The sequence below is a fragment of the Sminthopsis crassicaudata genome, chromosome 1 (assembly GCF_048593235.1).
Source record: "Sminthopsis crassicaudata isolate SCR6 chromosome 1, ASM4859323v1, whole genome shotgun sequence".
Taxonomy (NCBI): domain Eukaryota; kingdom Metazoa; phylum Chordata; class Mammalia; order Dasyuromorphia; family Dasyuridae; genus Sminthopsis; species Sminthopsis crassicaudata.
Genome location: NC_133617.1, coordinates 365,879,144 through 365,903,062, shown reverse-complemented (window position 1 = coordinate 365,903,062; position 23,919 = coordinate 365,879,144). Strand labels below are relative to the sequence as shown.

Genomic DNA, 23,919 nt, shown 5'->3' with positions numbered 1-23,919 from the left:
CTAGCTAACTCCACCTCTAGCTTCTGATTCTCTTGCTCCAAAGTTATCAGATCTCATCATTCTCACATCTGATGGCCTTTTTCTTCCAATTCTGATATTTTTTGACCTCTCTCCATCATCAGATATTGTTATCACCTCTTAAATGCACTTTCAACAATTGGTTTTCATGGCAATGCTCTCTCTTGGTTATTATGCTATCCACTGGACCACACCTTCTGAGTCTCTTTTGCTGGTTCTTGGTCCAGGTCATACATCCCAACGATAGAGATCATAATAGCATTTAGGTTCTAGTGATAGTACGAAGATAAAATGATACATTTATAAAGTACTTTGCAATCCTTAAAGTGTTATATAAATCTCATTTGTAGGAATAACAATAATAACAATTTTATTATTTTGTGTAGAGATAATGTATATTAAGTGTTTTGTAAACCTCAAGGTACTATACTTGTCAGATATTACTCTTTCGGCATAAATACTTCCACAATTTTACTTTTAAAGTAAGATTTAGATATGTCCTAAGATTACCTGTTTCTAGTTTCAAGAATGGAAGGGAATAACATTTATATAGAACTTTATATGTGCCAGGCACTGTGCTAAGTACTTTATAATATTACATCATTAACAATAAGCTTGAGAGTTAGAGGCTATTATTCTCATCACCATTTTATAGTTGAGGAAATTGAGGCAGACATTAAGTGATTTGCCAAGGGTCACATAACTAAAAAGTGTTTGAGACCAGATTTGAACTCAGGTTTTCCTGAGATCAGGCCCAGCACTCTATCTATGAATCTAGTTGTGGGATTCCCATAGTTCTAGTATAACAGGATCAGTGAGTAAGCCCGGGTTATATCTTCCCTGAAATTCCCTTCATGCTTTCATAGACTTTAAACTCGAAAACAACTTCACTTTAGGGAGTGCTGAACACCTGGAGAAAACTTCTCACTTGATATAAAATGCTTTTGAGAAACTAAACAAAGAATATCCTACGTAATATCCTACGTAATATCCTTGGAAGAACAGTCGAGAAACCTAACTTTGATTATGGACATATTTGACAGTTTAGACAAGAATTGCTTCTTAGATAAAGCAATGGAATTAAATGCAAAGACCTATGATTATAAGGATGATAAAACATATTTACTATTTTTCTTTCTATAGAGAGATGTGAACAATGGGTGCAGAATTGTGCATATATGGTTATTTGATGTTGTTACAAGGTTGTTGTTATTGGGTCTTTTTTGGTTGTAGTTTGTTTTCGGTAAGGGGCCAAGAATCAGGAAGAGAAGGCATTAAAAAAAAGCACCAGAAAACATTTTTAAAGGAAAGAATGCTGATTTACAAGTATAGAATCTATCAAGTATACAAGTCTACAAGTATAGAATTCTATCACTACCTAGTTTTGAATTCATGGATAAGTCATTTGACTTGTTTCTCATCTGCAAAGAATACTACTGGTCTACCTGCATTAAGGGTAATTATAGACATGAAATGAGACATGTTACCTTTAAAAAAGCATTTTGAAAAGTCAAAATTCTGTACCAAGTAAGGGTTCTCACTTCTCATTAAGGAAATTTTTTACCTCCCTCTGACTCTCCATCTATCACAGAGCCACACTGTTTTTATCATTACCAACTTCCTACCCTTTGTCTTGTTTACTTTCTGGAGATTGTGAGAATTACTGAGCTGCATTGTATACAAAGTACCACTTCTAAAGGGGCTGTGAAACTGGAAGGCCAATTGTAAAGAGGCATAAACCAAGTTAACTTAGAGATTCTAAAGAGCATAAATACCAATACAAGCAGTACAATTCAAGCATCTCCAAAGGGGGTTCATGCTAGATAAAAACTGATGAAATCAGAAGAAAGAGATATATTTGGTTAACCACAAACATCTCACAAACCAATGACACTCTTTCTTACTCCAATATTCTGTCAGGACTTGCTTTCTATTTGACCTATCAATGAATTCTCCTTATTAGGAAGTCTTCCTTATTAGAGAGTGAGGTCCTTGAGAACAAGGGCTGTCTTGCTTTTCTGGTTGTAACTTTAATAATTAGCACAATTTTTTTGCATATAGCTAGAACTTAAACTTCCTAACAATGATAGCAATCCAAAAGTGAAAAGGTATATACTAAGACAGTGAATTCCCTATCATTGGGGTGGAGTGGCAGTATTCAAATGGAGGTTTGATGCCTGGCTGTTGGGGATGTTTTAGAAGGTGTTCCTGTTTGATTTGAGTTGGATTTAAATCACCTCTGAAGTCTTTTCTAGTTAGGAGAGTCTGAGATTTTCTGGTTTCTTTATCCCTTCCTACACACTACTTTCAGCCAACTGGAAGTTAAATGCTATTTGGGGAAAAGCATAGTGTTTGCCAAAGATATCCAGCAGGGTGAAATCACCCCAGGTAGCTTCATCCTGAGAAAAATTCTTCTCTCCAAGTCTTTTCCACAGTGTCTCCCAATAGTCCACTTCTGGGAAGAAGAGGTAGTGTGCCCAAAATTTCTTCCACACAGCCATCCTTTTGCTTATCTCTGCCCCATGACTGGCCACTCTTGGGAAGCCGTGAGTACTTCTGTTTCCTTAGCCAAGAAAGGCTCAGTGGCATAGCCAAGCCAAGTCTGTCAAAACCACAGTTTCTGCTCCACCAATCCAGAATGTGCATACTTCCCCACTCCTGTAGTGGTCTAAATAAAACTTCCAACAGAACTTGAGAATCTGTGCCAAACTAGGGAAGATAAATGGCCTGGGGACTCCATGCTCTGAAGGTGAAATTTCTTGATCACTGTCTTCAACATGGCCAAGACAATACGATTTTTTTTCACATTCCCCAAGTTATGATTTACAACATTTAATTTGACAAATACTAGATTTCCAAAAGGACTTTATATAGAATCTTATTAAGATCAACTAAGTATGTACAATAGTTAAGACAGGGAAGGGAGGAAAAAGCCTTCTTCAGTAGATACCCCAAAATAGTCTTTAGTCTCATACAATAGTTTCTAGAGGTAGCATGGAAACCAAATGTTTGGCAGAGAGATACTTACTTTTAACAGTAGCTTATAGTAGAAAAAAGTACTATACAGTTTAATATCTCTCACTCCATTCATCTTTCCAATTTTCCTTTTACTCTTTTACTCTGTGTGTGTGTGTGTGTGTGTGTGTGTGTGTGTGTGTGTATGTGTGTGGTATCTAAAGAATCACAAAATATCAGACCTGGCAAGAAGAATCATAAGATCATGAAGATCAAACCTTATTATATAAGTAGAGAAAAGGAAGTGATATGGCTTGCAATGGTCACAAAATAGCATGGAGACCACCTGAACCTAAATAATCATTGCAGATAAGATATAGCCAAGAAGTCATCCAGCTCTGAATAAAAACCTTCAGAAACAAGAATACCATCCCTTCCTGAGGCTACCCATTGTACTTATGCATTCCTCAAATTGGCAGGAATTTTTTCTTTACACCAAACCCATGTGATTATATCATTTACTTTTTTTTTTTTTAAAGATGAAGTAATGAAGAGAAAGTAAATGATTTGACTAGTTATAAATCATAGCTCTTAAATTTTAGAGCATAGATTAGAACTCAAATTCCAATTAGACTTCAGATCTATTCCACTTAAAGAGACTGCCTGCAGAAGTAGCTCTCACAGTTACTCCTTTAGGATTCCTAATTTCAAGATGAAAAAAAAAATGAAGCATGCTAAACTTAATCAGTGCTCCTCTTCTTTTTTGTTCTTTTGTTTTGTTAATCTCCACTTTGGGGGATAATCCTATTTTTCTTTCTCATCTACTTTTAGTCGATATATTGTCAGAAGCATATTGTTTTCATGCATTTCAAGACTTTTGTCATCCTAGATAAATCTTTCCTTGGGACAGTTGTTCAAATGTTTCCTCTCCTCCGCCAGTCCTCCAAACATATGAGATCTGCCAATAGGCCTTTTAAAGGCAAGGCCCAACTCACCAGTTCCTAATATCTCTGAGGTTAGTTCAGTAGTATTTTGCAAGTCACAAATATCTGAGTCAATACTTAGACATTATTATACTGATCACCTAACTTAATATCCACATGTGACTAACAAGTAAGTAAATTTACCTTACTCACAGCTTCTCCCTTATCTGAGAGAAGCTTGTTCTCTTTCTACTAGCATGAAGAGGAACACATGTCGGATATTCATGGGAAGATTTGCATAATTATTAGTTAAGATATATGAGGACTATGAGTATTTGAAAAAAACAAAGATTGTGATTAAAACTTCTTTTGTATCCTCATGAGGGATTTCTCTAAAATACCCATGATCACATTCTGATCTGGTAATGAAAAGTTCACTGCTATGAGCTAAATGAAAGATAGTATCTCTGAGATGCTTTAGAGGGATTCCTTTAATGGCTTAAATAAAAGTTGGAGTAGTTGACCTCTAAAGTCCAGTTTTAAGATTCTGTGGTTGAGTTCTCTTCTATTCATTCATTAGTCCCAGTCTGATTTTATAAATGGCTACATAGTAGTTGGCTTACTCTACACCAAAAATCCTAATAGCCACTATCACCTTTAAAACATGAGAGAGGAAGAAGAGGAAGAAGCAAGCAAGAAGAAGGAAGTATTGATATATGGAAACAGGTATAAACTGTAGATATGATAAGAGATGGCTAGAAACAAAATTTTGCCATCTGGTGGGGCAGAGGGATGGGAAATAAATGATTTTCTGACTGCTGAAGGGTAAATGAAGTGTGCAACTGCTGCTATTGCTAAATGGGGTCTCTAATTCCTTTCTCCATAATGATAATGACTCACATTTATATAGTGTCTTTCACTAGCCCAATCCCAAAGAAGTGTCTCAGAGGTGTAACCAGACACATCTCTTGGTTCATTTAAAAAGTTAGGCCTCCATAGGGTAGAATTTTACAATGCTTTTAATGTGAAACTATATATTTATCTTTCCCTGAAATAGGAGAAGATAGAAAAGGTGAAGCAGTTTATATTTGAAATCTTCACTCACATCATACTTTGGTCAAGGCAAATCTTAATTGCTTAACATCTCTACCAAAAGAAAGCATTCACTGGAACATATATTTTAGGTGAATCCTCCTCAAGTATTACTGGGTCACTAGAATAGTGACTTTGGTAGCTGACATCTGGTTCCAGGATTTATTAAAGGACATTCTTTGGTGCTCTAGATGCAACAGAATGTTTAGGAGCAATCAAGGATGAAGGGAAGAAATAGAATGAAGACATCAATGAATCAAGTTGCAATGAGATCACCAAGGAAAGAGAAAATAGCTCAGATCTTAAATGGCTGTCAACAATATATATTAAAACATGGTCAATGTACTTACTAAGATAATGTTATACACAGTTAAATATTTCACAAATATTTTGCAAACTGAATCTCAGTAAGAAAAAGAACAGAAGATATCAGTGGAGACATTAAAGGGTTGACATTTAGATAAGATTGGGCTGTAAGGAATGATTCTACATTGGTATTGAATTAAGTAACAGAATGTCTTCTTAATTACTCTACTTCTCTTGATCAGTTGTATAATCACTGTTCAACTACCTTAGGGGAAGACTAGTAATTTGATGGGTGAATATGTTTTTGAAAGAAATAGACAGTGGGAAGAACAATGACTTGGGAGTTTGATTCTTTCTGGTGCTGACTTTGTTACTGATTAATTTTTTGACACTGGTCAAGTTATATCAATTGTTTAAGTCTCAGTTTTCTTAGAAGATAAAATAAAGATTAAAAAAAAATCATTGAACTTGAGAGATAGTATGGGAACTAGGGAGTCACTTAGCTCCAACCTCTCATTTTACAGAGAAAGAATTTGAGGCCCAGAAAAAGAGTTTTTCCTGAGGTCAGACAGCTAACAATAATAATCTTAAGGTTTGAGAAGTACTTTAGATATGTTATCTCATTTGAGCCACACAAAAATCCTGTGAGACTGGTGATATTATAGAGAAGGAAAGCATGACTCAGAATTTAAGCTATTTGCCCAGGTTTGATCAGCTAGTAAATATTTCTGGAGAGACTGAAACCCAGAGTTTAAAACTCCAGAACTCTAACCATTAAGCCATGATGTTTGCTGATAATTTAATAGTTAATGATTTATTAAATAAGAATTTAATTAAAGTAATAATTTAAGAGTAGAAACTAGAACCCAGTCCTCATGATTCCCAATCCTTCCATTATCCACACTGCAGCCTTTTCTGTCTTACTGGGCAAGTGTGAAGATCAAAGAAAAGAACAGATGTGAAGGTACTTTGGAGAAAAATGTCACCAGAGCCATATAAATGAAAATATAAGGAAAGCATTATGGCAAGTCTAGAAGCCAACTGTGAGCCCCTAAAAATAACAGGCGCTGAGTGTAACTGGACAATTTATTGAAACTCAAACAACCTCAGAATAACACAATCTGGTTTAGGAAAATATCAATCAGATTGTTTCTTTAATGTGTGATCATGGTGACAGGATCCCCTTGGCTGCCCTACTCTCATTTTCTGACCAGTAAATAATGCTTTTTGTTTGTTGATTCTTCTGAGTAAAACCGTGACAATGTTTTTCATCTAACTAAAGCTCAGAAAATGCAGAAATGTGAACCAACTCTGTTCCTGGCTAGGTGAGGTCCCAAGGTTCAGCTCTGTCAGGCTGAAAGAAAAATCAGGAACATGACTTGGGCTTAGAGTTAATTTAACTCCTTTTTCAAGGTAGGCTTCACCATACAGACTGCATGACACTGAAGATACATAAGAAAAGCCAATGAAAGTTAAAAACAGACTTGCCAATTGACTTTGGGTAGAAGTGGGGGGAAATGAAATTTGGATCATTTATCTCCTACAACATATCCAAAAGGACAGGACTGCTGATTGGTCTTCATTAACCCAAGAGACCATGACCATAACAAATCCCAGATTAGGGCAGAGGTTTGAAGGGGAACTATGAACCTTCCTTAATGATGACTCTTATGACTGTATTTCTCTCTGAAATCTGCTAACCTGGAAAATATCTAATTTATTCATCAACGGACAGTTTCTACCTTCTATAATTATTCATTGCTAAGGAGGAATATGAGAAGAAATGGATAAGAAAGCTCTTGCCGCCTCAAGAATTTGTATCCTCCTTCTATCTTTCTGCATCTTAGGTGTGGGAAGAGGATCCTTTAATTCTAATTTCTGGGGTAAGGAGTTGTATATTACTGTGGTTTTATAACTCCCTTGACACTTAAGACAGGGATCCTATATTTTTTATATGTAAAGGAACTACTTACTGGGTTCTGCTTTGGAAGGGTTATAACCCATCTAGTGATTTGTGGAGGATACTGGCAGGAAAGTGGGAGAGTTGAGACAGGGTGGTGGTGAAAGTTTGGTGATGGAATGTGGGGGAGGTGGATAATGACAGAACAATCTTTCTCACTGCTAGGAAGCCACAAGTAATAGGAAAGGGTTAGGATGAAAACTGTTGGTATGGCACATCAACTTTAGTAGTTTTGAACAATACTTCCCTCTCCAATGGAAATGCCTCAGGATAAAAGAAGGTTCACATGACCCTAGATTTAGTGCTGGAAATAAACATGAAGGCCAGCAAGTCCCAGCCCCCAATTTTACATTTGAAGAAACCAATACCAACAGAAGTTAAATAAGGTTACTTAGGGAGTATGAGATGGAGATTGGATTTGAATCTTAGTCAGCACCCTTTTCACAGTGCTGTGTTGAAAGAGCATCTACACAAACACACACACACACACACACACACACACACACAGACACACACATCTCCCTCTCCCCCAGCCATGCTCTCTCCTTATAGCCTAAAAATATCAGAGAGACAGAGGAATTGTGAGCCTCATTGCCTTGCTATGGCTCTTGTAAGGCAGAATTTTGAATGCAGACAGGCCCCACAGAGAGACTCGGATGCTGTTAGTGTCTAGTTTCCCCATCTTCCTTGAGCCTTACCACCATTTTAAATACTTGGGAGGTAAAAGAATACCCCTGTATTCAGAAGTGAAAGCCTTGATCTCACTAGGTTGAGATCTATGAATTGCTGGTTGATCAAAATTAACCTGCTGAGAATCCCTGAGTGAAGTCTCAGTCATGGAAGAAGATATTTTAGGTTAACTCTGTGTTCTTTACTAGGATAATAAGAGTCCTGACATTTTAAGAATCTAATAGAGAAACCTACAGGTTTTTGGGGGGAGGCTTCTCCTTTCTCCCCTCACCAATGACGATACACACCTCCTGGCTATATATGTCCTGCATCTTTCTTTCATCTCTGACAAGAAAGCAAAGATGGCATTTTTTTTTTTTTTTTTTTTTTTTTGCAATTAAGAACCTAACAGCTCCTGAAAGCTCATGGACCTCAAATAATTTCCTAAGAAAACAAATAGACTATACATGGGAGTATATGGATGCTTAATGAATATGGGCAGAAATGCTATATGGTCACTAAACCAACTTAAGAGGAAACTGGCTTTCATTTGCCAACACTTCAAATAGTGAGCGTTAAAAAAGGATGATGAAATTCTAATGTTCAAAGCCTAGGAAGTAAGGAATTGACTTAGACTTTAAACAACATGTCTGTGGTGGGCAATATCTCTTGCATTTTAGGACATTCCGAGCCATGGACTTACCTGGAGACACTGAGGAGTCATAGGTGCTTCTTTCCTTTCGGTTCATCCTGAAGGCTTGGATGTCCTTTTCCCTGTATGTTCCAAAACCTTCAAAGCTCCTTCTTTTACTCCCACTCACTTCACTGTCCCATTTGTCATTCAACGTGTTCATGTTGCCAAACACATCCAACGTCTCTGGCCTCGTGCTGCTGCTCTCTCCACTGCCGCCGCCAGAGAACTTCTTAGAACAGGAGTCAGCAGGCTCTCCACTAGTGTCTCCTTTTTCCTTCACCTGTGTCCACTGTTGGGCATCAGAGAGAGATAGGGTCGACAGGGTATCAACCTCAAAGTTACTCTTGGAAGCTTTGTGGCTGACCTCACTGTGTTGGTGCTTCTGTTTCTCCTTATGCCTACTCTTCTCGCTCACCAAGGGGAGGTCTTTGTCAGCGCTGCTCAGCCGCTCACTCAACACATGGCTAGAGAAGCCTGTGGATTTGCCTGCAAAGAGACCGCTCAGGTCATCATGGGTCCCCAGGATTCGGTCCTCCTTGTGCTTGTGTTTGTGTTTATGTTTCCTTTTGTGGAGGCGACCACTGGACAACCCAGCACTTCCCACCTTTGGGGGATTGAGAGAGGGCTGTAAGTCTCCAAGACCCATGCCCACAGGTGACTGCAGGTGCACCCCATGCTTTGTTTTGTGCCTGGCGGTGCTGGACATCTTCACATGGGAGCTGGCATGGAACTGGGGAGGCGGCACTGATGGCCTCATAAATGGCGAAGCTGTGCCAAGAGTGTGGGATAGGTACAAAGGAGCTGGATACTGACCGTAATAACCAAGGTTCATCATAGGCATTGATGTGTAAGGCATTCCATAGGGTGCATAGTAACTTCCACTGGGGATAGGGTAGCTGAACCCCTGTAAAAAAGGCACCTTTGTCATGGTGTCATTGGTTTTGGCAGGCCTACCACGCTTCTTCTTGGACTTCATGTCTGAGGTCCTTCGAAGATAGAGCAAGGGGTCATACTGTATATATGGCACCGGGTAATAGTGATCAAAGTTGATTCTAAAAATACTGGGATATGGGTTCTCATGATAAAATGTGTAACTCCGGTGGGAGATCCTGAACATCTGGAACTTGTTGATAAGCTCTTCTAGGTCCGCAAGGAACTGGAGGTTGTCACGGTTCTGCAGGCTTTTCCTTTTCCTCTTGTGCTTTGGCTTCTTGATGCTTTCGTGGGCAAGGAAATTGTCCACGATGAGATGCTTCTGCCGGTGGCCATGTCGATTCTTTGTGCTGGTGTCAGATGGAATGGCCTCCGGATTGTCCAAAGAGCAGAAGTCAAAAGAGTACCGCCGGCGGGATTCTGAACTCTTCTCAGCTTGATCGGATGTGCTGTTGTTGTCCGTCCCGATGCCACTGTCACTAGGGATGGTCTCCTCACTATGTGACTCACTCACAGGGGACAGTGTAATTTCTTTCAGGGACCCAATCTCACATAGGTGTGAAGGGGAGTTGGCCATCAACCTGGGAGGTGACAGCTTCCAGGTTCCGCTGTGTAATCCTTTCTGGGTTTTGGTAGGAAGAGCACCGATGGGCTGAAGATTTGGCATAGTTTTCAACTCTGAAAAATTGATTTCAGTGCTGGCGGGGCTCAGGTTGCCATTAGACCCGACTAACTGCGTGGAAAGTGGGTGCATAGCTGCTGGTGAAGATGCCACAAGTGACTGAAAGTTGGAAGGCACGGCTGGAATATCCGGCTGGCTGGAAACAGGCCTTGGGTGTTTGATGGCTGTCTTAGGTTCTTCAGATGGGGGCTGCAGCTCTGCCCTAGGTTTTCTGCCCCTCTTTTTGCCAATGTAGATGGTCCCTCTCTTGCTGACATTGATCTGCTTACCCAGTCTGCTGTCAATGGATGCTCCTGCAGGAGTGGTCTGGGGTGGTACTTTTGCCTTCAAGGCTATGTTGCTGGAGCAGGACAAGATCTGATTCAAGATGTTTTTCCTCTTAAGAGTCTTCATCTTGTTGATGGTCTTGATGGTCTTCTTGTCCAGTACACCAAGCTTTCCAACTTTTTTGTGGAATTTCATCTCGCTCATAGATTTCTCTTCTCCTGGCACTAACTGGGCCAGTTTGGCCAAATTGCGTCTTCTCTTCCTCTTCTTAGTGCCAGGAAATTCCCGGCTGATTGGGCTGACTGGGCTGGTGGAAGTTCCCTCATGAATAGTCTCAACAGTGAGTAGAGGCTGTTTCTTTGGTCGTCCTCTTTTCTTTTTAACTGGTGTAATCACAGTGAGACTGTCTGTGTTTGTGTACAGAGGACTAGATGGGGTGATAGGATATGCGGAAGGTGGCTCTACCATGAGTTTTTCAGAAGTGGTCATGGCTGACTCTCGCAGCATACTGGTAGGTTTTGGTTTGCTGCAGGTCCATCTCCGTTTTGCAGCAAATTTAGGATGCTGAATTTCTGGCAGCTTGCTTGTGAGGGGTGGATCTGTGCATGATGGAGGACTCATAACCAGGGGAGTTTTTCGCAGTCTGGCTGCATTACTTGAGAGAACCTTTTCAGCACTTCCAATTCCTTCTAGCACAACTGAGGAGGGCTCATTCTCCATAATTTTAGCAAGCTTGGTAGTACGAGGATCCTTCTTACTTCCTTCAGGGTGAGAGAGAATCCTGCTAGCTACTTCACTGCTTATAGGAATTCCAGAAGCCAAGGCTTTCTCTGGAATGATTTTTTCCACTATTGTTTTCATAGACTGCCTTTTCTTCCTTTTATGGCTAGGTGGGTCCAGGGTTGGAGTCTTGATGGGAATAGTAATCCGCACATGACTCATATCATTTTCAGGATTACTAATGGAACTCACATTTTGCCTGGCTGGTGATACCTCTTGGATGTTATCTGTAGAGTAGCCTTCCTTTTTTCCTTCCAAGTTATCATGAGTTTTGGTCTCAAATGCTTTTTGGGCATTTTTGACCCAGTCCAGATCTGAGTTTGGTATGGTTTGATTTACTAAGTCTTTCTTGCTTGATTTCTTCTTGCTGTTTCCACTAGGAGGATCTGGAGGCTCCATTGATCCTCCTCCATCTTGATCTACTAAGGGCGGAAGTCCATTGCACTCAGCTGAGCTGGTGGTCTGGGCTGGTGAACTGATGTTGCTTGGGGCTGGGACGACATTACCCAAAAGCAGATCTTTGCTACTGCTAGACAATTGACTCCATGTGCTGCTCACACTACTTTTCTTCACCTGGGACTTGGCAAAGGAAGCCACAGGCTCAAGGGTTGGAATCTTAGTAGTGCCTGGAGTTTCTCGATTAGACTCCGTCCCAATAAAAGAATTCTGAGTGGCGGGCCCATTATCTGAGCTGGCAGACCAATCTATGTGGCTCTGGGTGCTGCTTTTTTGCTGGTGCTTTGGTTTTAAGGTATCTCCAGTGAAGTCCTGTTGGAGGCTGGGATCATAGTGGAGGGCTGAGTGTTTCTGTGGCCTCTCATAAACCTGAGAGAAAGAGAAGGAGGAGGGGGATGAGTACTTTAGTACCGTTAACAAAGTTAATGTTGAGGCTCTTAATTATCTGAAAGTTAGAGGCAAATGACTACTTTAACAACTTCTTTTAACTCTGAGCCATTTTATAAGGGTTCCTTAAACTGCAGTGATAAAACTATATTAACATTGTTCTCAAATGAACCTTAAATGGGATCTAATCTCAAAGTCCTGCTTTCAAATAAAAGAGAATCATAGTCTAACTAGTTTTAGTTTAAAATTAGAATCATAGAATGTTAGGGCTAAAATGGACTTTAAAAGCTATTTAGTATAAATTATTAATTTTATAGATGAGGAAGCCCAGGTAAAATAAGGTTCTGCCCAAGGTCACATAGTTGTTTAATAGCAAAGCAAGGACTAGAGTCTGGGTTTTCTGACTCCTAGTTTATGGTTCTTTCCTATCTACCATGGATACCTTCCTCCTTCTTCCCCAACACCTTCCTAAAATGTACTTCTTTCCCCTCTTCAATTTTTCCTCAATTATTTGTAGATTACAATATTATTCATATTTCGCTGAAGTGCTGGTATCATAACTCATTAAGCAACCATTCTGTATAATGCAAAAGAAGTTCTAAGATCTGAAATCTAAAAACACAACCAGAGTCTTCCACTCATGGAACAGGAGGGGACCATTAAAGGACAGAAAAGAAATGAAAAAAGGAGACAGAATAGGAGTTTTTAACTACTCGTTATTCCAACATAAGGTTTTATTTTAGATCCTATACCCCATTCCCCATGTAAATGGTAATGCACTCTATAAGCTATTAACATTAATAATTACATTTTTTTGCTCAGAAAAATATTTACTGTAATTCACTTCTAATGGGGATCCTTTAACCTCATAAGACAATTTCTTATAGTACCATAGAGGATTCTTCATATTCTGAGGCACACCCTGGGAATGGAGTATTCTAGGAAAATCAACATCCCTCTTGGGATACTTCCTTGGAATTTTGTCAGCTTGGCTTCATCCCAAGTCTACCCCTGACTGAACCACTTTGGGACTTCAGAAGCTTCCTTGGACAGAAAGGACAGAGGTCAGCTGAACATTCAAGGGGGAGGAAAACAATCGATATAATAGAATAAGTGAATGCAAACTTATTCACCAGGTTCAGGAATACTAGAACCAGGGAACAGCTTTTAAAGCTCTCATTAAACACACACACACATACATACATATATCCAAACTTATAAAACAATCACAATATCAAAACTTGATTTTAGGTTATTGGTAGAAAATTTAAAGAATGTGTATCCCCTAAATAGCCATAAGACATAATCAAAGATTCAAAGATTTAAGAATTAAATTAAGATATTAATCAATTAAGAAATGATCATAGAATAAAATGGTTCTGGCAAGGGTTTGAATGTTGGTTTTTCTTTTCCTACTATAATTCCCTCATTTTACAGGTGAGTAAGCCTATGCTAAGATCAGGGAACGCCTTGACTAGAAGGGACAGGACTGGAGAAGAAAAAAAAGAAAGAAAAAAAAAAAAAACAACAAGCAAGTCAGGGCAGGAGGAAGAAGTTCTAATGGGAGACCACTTTCAAGATTAGGGTTTTTTGAAGATTTTCCAGAAAGAAACTAAAACTACCCATTGGAGCAAAAACCTTGGCAGGAATGTTTTGGTTAAATTATAGTTAATCATTCTGGAAACTTAAAAGACATTAAGAGTGTTTGAGCTACTGAACTTTGTGAAATAGATGCTATACATACATACATATATATATATATGTATATATATATACATACATATATATATATATATATATATATATGGAAAAAATGCCTTGACTCACTACTGATTAGAGAAAATTAAAACAATTCTGAGATGCCACTTCATACCTATTAGACTGATAGGACAGAAAAGGAAACTGACAAATGGTGTAAGGGATGTAGGAAAAATGAGAAAAAATGAGACATCAAGTACATTTTCGGGGAAGGTGTGAACTGATTCCACCATTCCATAGAGTAGTTTGTGACTGTTCAAAGGACTATATATATATATATATATATGTATACTTAAAATTTTACTGAAACTTCTGGTATGGCTACTGTGTCCCATAGGATAAACTCAGGTTAGCAGTTTTGGGGGCTTGTATTTTCTGCATTATGGGGACACCTGTTCTTGAAATTCCTAAATAACATGCTTCTTTATCTGTGTGTTTCTACTGGTACTAGAAGGATTTATAAAATTTCTACTCTGTGCAAGGCTTACACAAGGCACTGGGGATATCCCAAAACAAAATTGTCACTGGCCTTAAGGATTAAACATTTTATCACCATATAAAACAAATACATATATAGGAAAATAAGTTGATTTTTTTTAGGGGAAGGGATGGGAACAGTAGAAGCAGGAGATATCAGCAAAGGCCTCATGTAAGAGATGAATTGTGGCAAAGACTATAATGCCTGGACTGAAGTCTGGAAAACATCTTCCTGAATTCAAATATGGTCTCAGATACTTTCAAGCTATGTATGAACCTAGGCAAGTCATATAACCCTATTTGCCTCAGTTTCCTCATCTGTAGAATGAGCTGGAGAAGGAAATGGCAAACTACTACAGTATCTTTGCCAAGAAAACCCTAAATGGGGTCACAAAGAGTCGAACACGACTGAACAGAAAAAGGAAATGAATGAAAACTGAGCTGTGCTTTGAAGGAAGCTAAGTGTTGTAAGAGGCAGAGGTGAGGAGGGAATGGATTCTAGGCATCAGAGACAGCTAGTACAAAGACATGAAGGCAGAGTGTAGTGTGGGTGAGCACAAAACTAAGGAATCCAGCTTGGCTGGACTATAGAAAGCATGAAAGGGAGTAATGTGTAATTAGCCTGTAAAGTAGGCTGGAGTCAGAATGTGAATGGGGTTTAAATGCTAAATATAGGAGTCTATATTTTGATCTTGGTAATAAAAGGAAGATAATATAACTTGAGCACAAGAATAACTCAGTTAAACCTGTTTTTTTTTTTTTTTATTAACATCTCTGACAACTTTGTGGAGGATGATTTTGAGAAGCAGGACATTTGTCAGGGAGACCAACTAGAAGGCTAGTAACATCCATGTAAGATATGATGAGACAATGAGCTAATATGGTGGTTATGTGAGTAGAAAGAAAGGCAGAGAGGTATGGGATGTGTTGTGGAGGGAGAATTGACAAGTGATTGAATATGTGGATCAAAGGGAAAGTGAGGAATTGATGAGATTGACCTTTTCAACATGAGTGACAAAAAAAAAAGTGTGGTGTTTTCAATAAAAATAGAACTTTTGGAATAGGGGTGGCTTTAGGGAGAAATATAATGATTTTTGTTTTGAATATACAGAGTCATCAAATATTTGAATATTTAGACATCATTGAATTTTAAGTGTCCAAAATAGGTAGCTGGAGATATATTATTTTGCTCAGGAGATAGATTAGGGTAGGCTGTAGAGATCTGGGAGTCATTCACACAGAGATGATAATTAAACCCATGGGAACTAATGAAATCATCAAAAAAGAGATTGTAGAGAAGTCTGAGACAGGCCTTGGGCTACATCTACAATTGAGACAAATGACAAGGAGGATGCAAACAAGAAGAGAGATCAGAGAGAAAATAGGAAAACTAATAGAGAAAAGAATCATTGAAAGATAAAAAGAAGGGGATATTTAGAAGGAAAAAATAGTTACCATTTCAAATGATGTAGGGAAGTGAAGAAAAGGTAATTAGATTTGGTAATTAAGAGAACAGTGGTAACTTTGGAGAGAAAAATTTTGGCTGAGTGATAAGGTCAGAAGCTAGATGTTAGAGAGTTCAGAAGACAATGAAAGGAGGAAAGAAGAGATAATCAGTGTAGAATACTTTTTCAAAAAGAGCTGGGTTGAGAAAATGAGATTTGAGATATAGAACAATAGTTAGGAATAGCTAAGAGGAGTAAGTTACACAGGATTTTTTTAAGATGAGAAGAAGGTATAGGTTTCTTTCTATGAAGCTAGGGAAAAATCAGTAATAATAATAACTAGCTTTTATTAGCTATCTTTATTATGTAGTATTTTATTATTTGCTGAGTACTTTACATGTCATTATCATTAGATCCTTATAGGAACCATAAAATAGAAGTGTTACTATTCTGTCTTCCTTTCTCTGTTCTACACAGATTATCTCAGACAGATTTTTCCAGTATCTAAGCTAGTCACTGTGAGTAAATCAGCATATATACACATTCATATTCTACTGTATGCACAGTTTTGTACTTTTCATTAAGTATGGGTGGCTTATAGACACTGGGCTGACTTACAGAATATTCAACTCAAGTTTCTAGTCCTTACTTAACTTAGAAGTTTAGAAGGAAAAAAAAATATGTGTACATGCACGTGCACACACACACACACACACACACACACACACACACACACATACCACAAGCACAGAGAGAGAGAGAGAGAGAGAGAGAGAGAGAGAGAGAGAGAGAGAATACCTAAAGAAAAATTACAAAGCAGTGCAAGATAATGAATTCAAATGGAAAACAAGTTTTTAATTATTATTTAAAATTGTTTTCAACATTCACTTTTGAATTCCAAAGTTTCTCCTTCCTTCCTCCCTCCTTGTACCTATTGAGAAGGCAAGCAACAGGAAATCAATTCATTTTGTTGTTATTTTTTTTAAACCAATTTGGAAGAATATATTAATGCTGATGAACTAGAATGTATACTAAGAAGGTTGATCAGAACATATATGTAAACCCATATCACATAAAATATAAGTAAAGGAATTGAGGATGCATATCTTGGCTAAGGATGCATCTAAATGGCTTAGTGGATAGAGCCCTGGGCCCAGAGACAGAACACGAGTTCAAATCCAGCCTCAGACAGTTACTAATTATGTAACCTGGCAAAGCACTTAACCTCTGCTTGCCTTAACCCACTGGAATAGGAAATGGCAAAAACACTCCATTATCCTTGCCAAGAAAATCCCATGAACTATATGTTCCACTTGGTCATGAAGAGTTAGACATGACTGAATAATAATAATCCTGATTATTATGAAAAAGCAAGATTAGATTTGTTCTTCTTGGTCTTAGTAGACACAGATAGGAATAATAAGTAAAAATTACAAAGAAGCAGATTAATAAATAATAGACAAAAAAGAAGCGCTTCCTAAGAATGAGAGCAGACCAATAATAGAGTGGTTAAGTTTTGAGAGGCAATTCCCTTTCATCAAAGGTCTTTAACAAAGTGTTAGAAGACCACTTATTTGAAACATTTTATTTGTGACCCCATGCATTGAGTGGGGATTAGACTAGATGAATGCTGTCAAACTCAAAAAAAATGGATGCTTTGGGAGGAGGGGAGGAAGAGTCATTTTGACTTAGGAATCTATGTTGTGTTGCATTTTTATTTACTTTACTGAATGCTTCTTAATTACATTTTAAGATGTCTCAGGCCACACTTCAACATTTTTCATGTTCTTGAGGATTGTAATTTCAACCATTGTTCCATTGGAGCTCAATGATTATCGGTGTACCTGTCCATCATTCAAACAAAAAGCACTTATTGATTACCTACTGTTTTAGGTGCTGATGACATAATGTCAAAAATTAAACAATCTGACATCAATGAGCTGGCATTCTATCTATCTAAGGAATGAATCAAACATATCACAGGATAAGTTTAACATCCAGAATATTGAGTTTTATTTCAGCCTGGTTTTATTTTGAAAATGCAAGTGGCATTCCTTTTTATTTCCCCCTATCACATAAGAGGTATAGAATGACATCAGGGGAACTCTGTAACTCATGCAGGATTAATGGGTGAATGGTAACAATGATAAATCAACAAGATTGGAAATGCTGTCATTCAACTAAGTGTTCCTAATGAAACATAATGCTTATGATTTTTAGGCTTTGGATAAAAAAAGCTTGCTAAGAATTTGATGATCTATTACTCTTGTAAGAATTTTTTTTTCTTCTCTACCACCTAATTATTTCACTTGCCACTTAATTCTTTCTTCGACAAAGACTATGTAATTGTAAGCAGGTTGGATTGCACTGCCTGCATTTGATAGGTGGGCCTGGTTACTTAAAAGAAATAGCAGATCAGCAGAAAGTAATACAGTTCAGAGTATTTGGTTCTCAGTGTATCCATCTGGATCATTGCCTGATCCCATTGTTCCTAATGTCTCTGCTTCAATTTGCCCTGCTGAGAGAGCACTACAATCAAAGGGCATGGTGGACAAAAGAGAAGCACAACAAACGATCAGGAGTAATAGCAGGGAAATGGTCCTTAAAACTCTATAGTCAGATGGGAAGAGAAGAGAGAAAGAGAGCAGAAAGGAGGAGAGTGGCTTTCAATGGGGCTAGAATGGCTCCTCAAAAGTCCTGGCTGATGGCTATATCCAGTTGTACTTCACAAAATCCCATTTCTTATCTGTCAACTAGGGCATATTATATATACGGGGGCAAGACTGTCACTTCCAATATATCCCACCTTGAGAACTGAGCACTTACTCCATAGAGAAATGACGTCTAAGAGTGTGAAAAAAGCAGTAGAATATGGGGTCAAGCCAGAGTGTGGATAGGGGTAAGAAGAATAGTAAGAATAGAAACATTATCCTCAGCCTTTTGGATTTTCATTTTGTGTTTTTTGTCAGGTTTTAGAACATATTTCTATTTTTTCCCATTTAAGTTATGAGCTCCTTGGGGGAAGAACCTATATTTTTAAACATCTTATAGTGGATCCTTAAATATGGTCTATATAATGACTGCATACTAGATTTTTCATTATTTTCCATGTTCTGTGTTAACCACAATAAACTTTAAATTATAAATGGACCTCCAGTATGTTTTTTTAGCCACTCCTTAACAGTCAGAGTGTGCTTAGAGTACATGTTTTAATTCAGCTGTTCTTTAAGGAAATAAATGTGCCCTTTATGCCCTGAGAGTAAAACAAATTTTAGCTCATGGAATCCTATTTTAAAAGCACTAGGGAAATTTACTGTTTCAAAGAAGCCTGTAGTAAATCCCCCCTCACACTTTTGTACTGATTATCACCCATTCCTAGCATGTACTCCCTCCTTTCTTCTATTTCTTTTCAGAATTCCTAATCTCCTTCAAGAATCAGTTCAATTTCTACTTTCCCACTCTCTACTTGAAGTTCTTTCTTTCCTGAGCTCTAGAATATTAGTGCCTTCTCCAATCCCCAAATCATCATGTATTTATTTTGCATTTATTTTATGACTTTCTGACATGAATCATATTCTCCCCCTCCTCACCCTCTCCCACCCCCATCAAGTTAAACTCTAGTTATAATTCCTTTTGTCTAGCTTTCCTTTAGGAGAACTTGGACTTTCATAATGGATACACTGAAGAAAAGTTATTCCCTGTCAATAAAATAATCAATAAACATTTGTTTTATCATCTAGGCACTGTGCTAGATACAAAGACCAAAATGTCTCACACACACACACACACACACACACACACACACACACACACACACACACACACACACACCTCTCTAAGAGCATGTTATTCTCCTAATAAAATATAAGTTCCTTGAGAATAGGAACTGTTACATTTTGGTCTTTGTATCTAGCACAATGCCTAGCACATTAGTAGCTAATAAAACAAATGTTTGTTGATTATTTTATTGAAAAGGAATAACTTTTGTTCAATGTATCCATTATGAAAATCCAGGTTCTTCAAAAGGAAAGCTAGACTAAAAGAACTGTAATTATAGTTTTACTTAGCTGGGATGGAGGGGGGTGAGGTCTGAGAATCTAATGCATGTCAGAAAGTCATATAATATTTTCTAAGGGAGATAATTTTTTAAAAAAATGATCTCTGCCAAAGATATTTCATTTAATTGTATGAAATAGTTTTTGTAGGGGAAGTAAAATATATGTTAAGATTATGAAAGGGAAGGGAAGGGAGTAGGGAACAAGCATTTATTCAGTGACTACTATATACCAGGCACTGTGCTAATACAAATACTAATTTCATTTGATCTTCATAAGAACCCTGGGAGGAAAGCGCTATTATTATCCCCTTTCAGGATTTAGGGAACTGAAACAAATAGAAGTAGTGATTTGTCTGGGTACACAAAGTGAGTAATTATCTGAGGCCAGGTTTAATCTCAGATCTGACCTGCCCTAAAGGCTCTATCCACTGTGCTACTTAGTTGCCTATATTTCCTTTTTTTTTTTTTTTTTTTTTTTTTTAAATTCACTTAAATTTTTTTGGCATCATCTTTATCTCCTAATCTATACTATCTCTCCTTTCTTCCCAGAGATCCATTACTCATAATAAAGAATAGAGAAAACAAACAAACAAACAAACAAAAAAAACATGAACTATGTCTTAATCTGAAACTCACTCATCTACAACCGGAAGAGCACTGTTACAACAAAAGAGTCTTCTGAGGTCCTAAATCACTGCCGTGATATGTGTATCACTTTCTATGGGGCTATAAGAATTACAAAAAAAATTTAGAGATCATCCACATACTCAGAATTTAAGTGAAATGACTCAACTATAGATACTTGGGTACTATTAATAGAGTTGGGATTCATATTCAGGTCCTGACTCCAGATCTATTGGTTTTTCCATTGAATTATTTAATACTGTATAAGCTTTGGGGCTTTCTTAGAATCAGAACACGTTAGGGATACAGGAAACTGTAGCTAGTCCAAACCCCCATTTGACATATAGAGTTAGAAACAAACTCAGATAAGGCAAGTGACCAGTACAAGTCAAATAGCAAATTAATAGAACTAGGACAAGAAACCTTTGTACCTGAGTCTTGTCTCAGATTTTTATAGCATGCAATTCACTTACAGAACACTAAAGCTCTAGCAATAATTGACACTTGGTAGATGTTGCTAAGTTGAATCATTACTACAAGAATCCTTAGAAATGAAAGTCATTTTATAGGCAAGAAAGTGAGCTCTAGGTACTAGTAGGCTCCTCTAATAATCCATAAGGATTCCTTCTAGGGAAGTAAAGATGCTGAACAGAATCATTTCTCAGTTCAGTCTGGATTCCAACACCAGGAATAAAAAAGTTGGTGAGAATGAATTAAAAGACCAAATGTAGTCATCTGAGTGCATGCTTAGGACAGGTACTGAATATTCAGAAAGACACGCAGAGATACCAGAGGAAAAGATCTCTTCCTCCATATCAGATGGACCTCAGAAGTTAGGTAGAATGCAAGGGATGTGTCAAATAAATACCCCTAGAAGATACTGGGAGTAGATCCACAAGACCAAAGAGAGGAAGTACCTCTATTTAGTCCATGTAAGGTGACTTAGAATAAGCAACTGAATAATGATCCAGAGAGACACTACCTATATCAGGTTATTTCCTGTCTTTGCATAGACATATAAAAAAGATAATGTGTGAGTGTGTGTGTGTGTGTGTGTGTGTGTGTGTGTATAAAGAATATCCATATTAGCTTTTGATAGCCCCAGTATTTTATTTTATATTGCCTATTATGCTACCCATACTTTATTAGTATGTTGAGATCAGAAATTGTTTAACTCTTGGCTTTGTGTATTATAAGTTCTCAATATAGCGACTGGGACATAGTAAATCCATAATAAAAGCTTGTTGATAGACTGCTCAGCAGAAAGTGGATGGACCAGAAAAGTACTAAACAAATGATCCGTACCACCTAGTAATGTTTAATTACAGAGGTGGACACAATGAAATAGCAGTAATGTCAGGGCAGAACTCACTTCTTCTGCTCTTAACAGCTAAGTGTTCTTTCCACCACACTACCTAAATTAGTAACTGTTTCTGAAATCCTGGGGAAAAGGAGGCCCATCCCTGAATTTCCCCAAGACACATAAAAAAGCCTTCTCATGAACTGACCCAAAGACTGCCAGTAAACCCTCAGAGTCATTTTTACTCTTTTTCTTCTTCCTGGTTTCTTCATGGCTGAGGGGAGCCTTATGTGGTCCATCTCATGGCATTGACCCACCTAATAATCCCTGGGAATGATGAAGTTGTTCTCATTGTTGGTGATAGTAACTGCTAACCCCCCCAAACAAAGGCTCCTACTATATACTTCTTCAAGTAGAGGGTAATTCCCCATAATTAAAAATGATTACCAAGATGAGCCTCCCCCATCAGACACACACACATACACACCCACTGGCCCCAAGAATCACTTGGCAAAATACAATGAGCCTTTTCTTTTCTAGTAGTATACCTAACACAGCCAATCAACTGCCTAATTATTTCCCTTTCAGCACCCCAAATCCTCTCTTTTCTGTATAGGGACAGCTGACTGTCTTGATCCCCAAACAAAGAAGCCCATTTCCCAAAGTGCAGGTGCCTCTGGTGACCGGTGGGTCAGGGTTGCCTTCTCTTCCCCTTGGGCTATTTGAAGAGAGTATGCACATTGTGACCCAGAAGACAGGTAAAATTGTGACTATCTCAGGAAACCCCCTGGCCCAGCTACAAACCCACCTTCTTGCAGAGGTAACATTGAACAACTGACAAGAACCTGGCTCACCAATCAAAGTTAATACTGCAACGCCTCCTCTTTAAATCATTTGCGGATCCATCTGTGTAATGACTCCTCCAGTGTAATTCCCTATTAAGAGGCTTTATCTGGAGAGATAAGCAGCTGGTTTCCGTGTCACTAATTGCTGTCTGCTGTGATTTTAAAACATCTGCACCATTGTGCTCTTCATTTTCATATTCTAATCACCCTGAAACTTGAAAAAGGTACATCGCTGATTGTTTCTATGGGTTAATTAGTACACAGTCTCCTTGTAGAGACAATTTAGAGGCAGTCAGAACCTCAATCAGGAAGTTTGTTTTAAAAATTAATAACATCGGTAGCGGCTGGAGGGACTGACATGTACGGTGACATCGGGATTCTCCTCGTGGGATGAGCTGTCCTTTGTTACATTCAGTGGAAGAGAAAAGTACCACAGAGTAGAAGGAAAAGATGCAGGTAGGGGGAAATGAGAGCTAAAAGTGGAAACAGAAAAAGATACCATTCTTTCACATATGTTTGCAATTTTTCTCTCTCAGCTGGAAAGAAATGGCCATCAAGTCCAACCCAAGAACACCACAAGCTAATATAAGATCATCTTTTCCTATGTGTTGTAGTGGGTAGGGGAAATGTAGAAGAGACAAATCCCTCCAAGATTATGGAGGAGGTTGTATTTCTAAATATTTTTAATTGTCCTCTAATGTGAACCTCCTCCCAAACTACAAAAGAAGAATTAAATCATCGTTGCTTCTCATTGAAGAATGGGTTTTGCAGCAGCAGATCAAAAGCTTTTTTGACCATGTCCAGACACACACACACACACACACACACACACACACACACACACACACACACACAGAGATAGACACACACAGACAGAGAGAAACAGAGAGAGAGGGGGGAAAGAGAGAAAGAAAAAGGAAGAGAGGTAGAAAGAGAGAGGGAGAAAGGGAGGGAAGGAGAGAGGAGGGTGAGGGAAGGAAGGAAAGAGGGAGGAGGGTGAGGGAAGGAAGGGAGAGAGACAGAGAAAGAGAACGAGAGAGAGTGAGATTCCGAGATAGACAAAAAAAGAGAGAGAAAGTAAAGGAATGGAGAGGGAGGGAGGGAGGGAGGGGGGGAGAGAGAGAGAGAGAGAGAGAGAGAGAGAGAGAGAGAGAGAGAGAGAGAGAGAGAGAGAGAGAGAGAGAGAGAGAGAGAGAGAGAGAGAGAGAGGGAGGGAGGGAGGGAGGGAGAGAAAGAGAGAGAGAGAGAGAGAGAGAGAGAAAGGGGAGAGAGAGAGAGGGATAGAGAAAGG

At 38.4% G+C, this 23,919-nt stretch overlaps 1 protein-coding gene across 9 annotated transcripts in view; it reads right to left on the bottom strand.

Annotated features, from left to right (window-relative positions):
* Positions 1 to 23,919, bottom strand: part of SETBP1 (SET binding protein 1) — a 468,541-nt gene that overhangs the window by 122,266 nt on the left and 322,356 nt on the right. For all 9 annotated transcript variants that reach the window (XM_074279242.1, XM_074279248.1, XM_074279246.1 and 6 more), the window contains one exon: positions 8,627 to 12,104. In XM_074279242.1, coding sequence (XP_074135343.1) covers positions 8,627 to 12,104 — 3,478 coding nt within the window. The remainder of the gene's footprint in view (positions 1 to 8,626; positions 12,105 to 23,919) is intronic.